Below are 2,117 nucleotides of genomic sequence, written 5' to 3' on the forward strand. Positions count from 1 at the left end.
AACTAGAAACTTGCATCAAATAGTGGATTACAAAAGCATTAATGATTGATTGTTTTTCAAATTCTCTGATATTAGTGTCCCACCAAAAAGCATATGTTGTATTCTGTAATATATGCTTTTTTGTGGGACAGTTATATCAGAGAATTTGAGAACCATCAATCATTAAAGATGACCTTGCTTTCACTACCATAAAAAATCTGAACTAAGTATGTCAACATGTAGAGCGGCGCGCAGGGATCTAGTTACTATTATCCCTGGGCGTGCCGCTCCGTTCTCCCGGTATAGACTCCATTCTCTTCAGATTTTAGGCTCAACTGGGAGGAGTCTGCCCTTGTTCTCCCGGGCAGAGTGGGAGAAGGAGACACCCGGGAGAACAAGGGCAGACTCCTCCCAGTTGAGCCTAAAATCTGAAGATACCGGAGCCTATACCGGGAGAACGGAGCGGTGCCCACTGCCCAGAGATAATAGTAAGTGCAGGGAGATCCCTGGGCACCACTCTCCATGTCTGTATATTTTAGATTTTTTGACGGTAATGAAAGGTCCTCCTCTTCAATGCTTGTGTAATACTCTACTTGATGCAACTTAGTTTCTTCCTATTTTTTTAAAATGTGAAAAATAAAAATAAATAAAAATGTATATAATATCCAGATGGGCGGGACGAGCGACGCCGGCGGGAGTACCAGCGACGTCCCACGCAGTGCACGTCTAAAGCCAAAAAAAGCCAGTAGGCCAACAACCAAAAGACAGTAAGAGTGTTACAAAAACATAAAAGTGCCATAAAAAGAAAACTAATCATAACAAGAAGTGCCCATACATTATGCAATCGCATAGGTGTGCGGTTGGTGCGGGGAGATCACAAAGGCCACACGCCCCCAAGAGGGGGACTTGTGACAAGACTATTCCCCCGCAGACAGCGCACACCCTGCGGGACATCTGTCTAGCATGATGCATCCTTACAAACAAAGATAAGAGAACTATCCCTTCCTGGGGAGTGGGGACATAAAGTGAAACCCTTTAATGAAGCAGTTTTTGGTCCTGGACCGTCCTGCACCCTGAAACAATTGTACTCTGGGCCTGCAGAATTTCTAAATCCACAAGCTTTTTTTATAAGTACTTCCTAAATCCTATTTTGAAACACTTGCTGAGAGGTTCTTTGACAAAAACACCAGCATATCCACCTTGTCTGGTTTCAGACAGGACCGATGGTTAGATACAATATTACCACTGCTGCTAAAAGCCCTCTCTGACGCAGAGCTTGTTGCTTGGATACACAGATATTTTTGTGCTAATTTGCATAGCCTAGGGAAGTTGATCTTGTGAAACTTCCACCATTTCAAAGGATCTTCTCCATGATCTATAAGTGGCATATAAATGTAAATATTGAGTTCTGCAGCCACTGCTTCTCTAAACTGTTCTATGGGATCAAATGCAGTGTTGCCTGACAGTGGTGCTGCTGCTGCACGTGTAGATTCCTTGAAAAAACTTGCAAGACTTTTCTTCTTGGTTTTCGCAGCAGGTGGGTTTCCCACATGACTATCCCCCTCCATCGCTGCAGTGCTTTGGGGTTCAGGCTGATGCTGCTGAAGTTCCTGAAATAAATGACATAAAAATGCATGTTTTAGAAATATGTTACATGAAATTCTAACCAGTTGAGCAGACCGGTTTCACTTACCTGCAACTCAGCGATGACTCGATCTTTGATGCTCTGGGTCTCATCGGCTGACAGGTACTGTGTTCTGAACCGTGGGTCCATAAAAGATGCCATGTTTAACAGGTCTTGGGTGACTTCATATTTCTCATTAAGGTACTGTAGAATTCTTGATTTTAGTGACTTGGTTAGCTCAGTGTCCTCTTCTTCTTCAGCCAACACAGAAGTGTTCAGGAGATTGAGAGCAGGCTTGACACAGGAAATGCTTACATAACTTTCACCTGATAGGGCATCTGTGAAATCTTGTAGTGGACTGAGGGCCTTGTTAACAGATTCCAAAACCTCCAGGTCCTGCCATGAGGGCAGTAGGTGTCTCACTTTACGGTCTGTGGAGAGAATCTTGGACAGAGCATTTTGCTGCTCTATGACTCGTGCTATCATTTTCTGAGTGGAACCCCATCTTGTTGAG

General features: G+C 43.8%; 1 protein-coding gene across 1 annotated transcript; it reads right to left on the reverse strand.

Moving 5' to 3' along the window:
• Nucleotides 1-1,124: 1,124 nt before the first annotated feature.
• On the reverse strand, nt 1,125-1,767 carry LOC122930743 (E3 SUMO-protein ligase ZBED1-like). The gene is made up of 2 exons (XM_044284320.1): nt 1,673-1,767; nt 1,125-1,589 (listed from the first exon to the last, which is right to left on the reverse strand). The coding sequence occupies exons 1-2, from the start codon at nt 1,763-1,765 to the stop codon at nt 1,125-1,127; spliced, it is 558 nt and encodes a 185-aa protein (XP_044140255.1). The 5' UTR covers nt 1,766-1,767.
• Nucleotides 1,768-2,117: the final 350 nt, after the last annotated feature.

This window comes from Bufo gargarizans, chromosome 1, assembly GCF_014858855.1.
Source record: "Bufo gargarizans isolate SCDJY-AF-19 chromosome 1, ASM1485885v1, whole genome shotgun sequence".
In the NCBI taxonomy this organism is placed as follows: Eukaryota; Metazoa; Chordata; class Amphibia; order Anura; family Bufonidae; genus Bufo; species Bufo gargarizans.

Bases quoted from the DNA above. Each gene is read 5' to 3' on its own strand.
- LOC122930743 (XM_044284320.1), bottom strand. From the start codon at position 1,765: ATGGCATCTTTTATGGACCCACGGTTCAGAACACAGTACCTGTCAGCC. The intron at 1,590-1,672 runs GTAAGTGAAACC...CATTTATTTCAG, and splicing joins GAGTCATCGCTGAGTTGCAG to GAACTTCAGCAGCATCAGCC.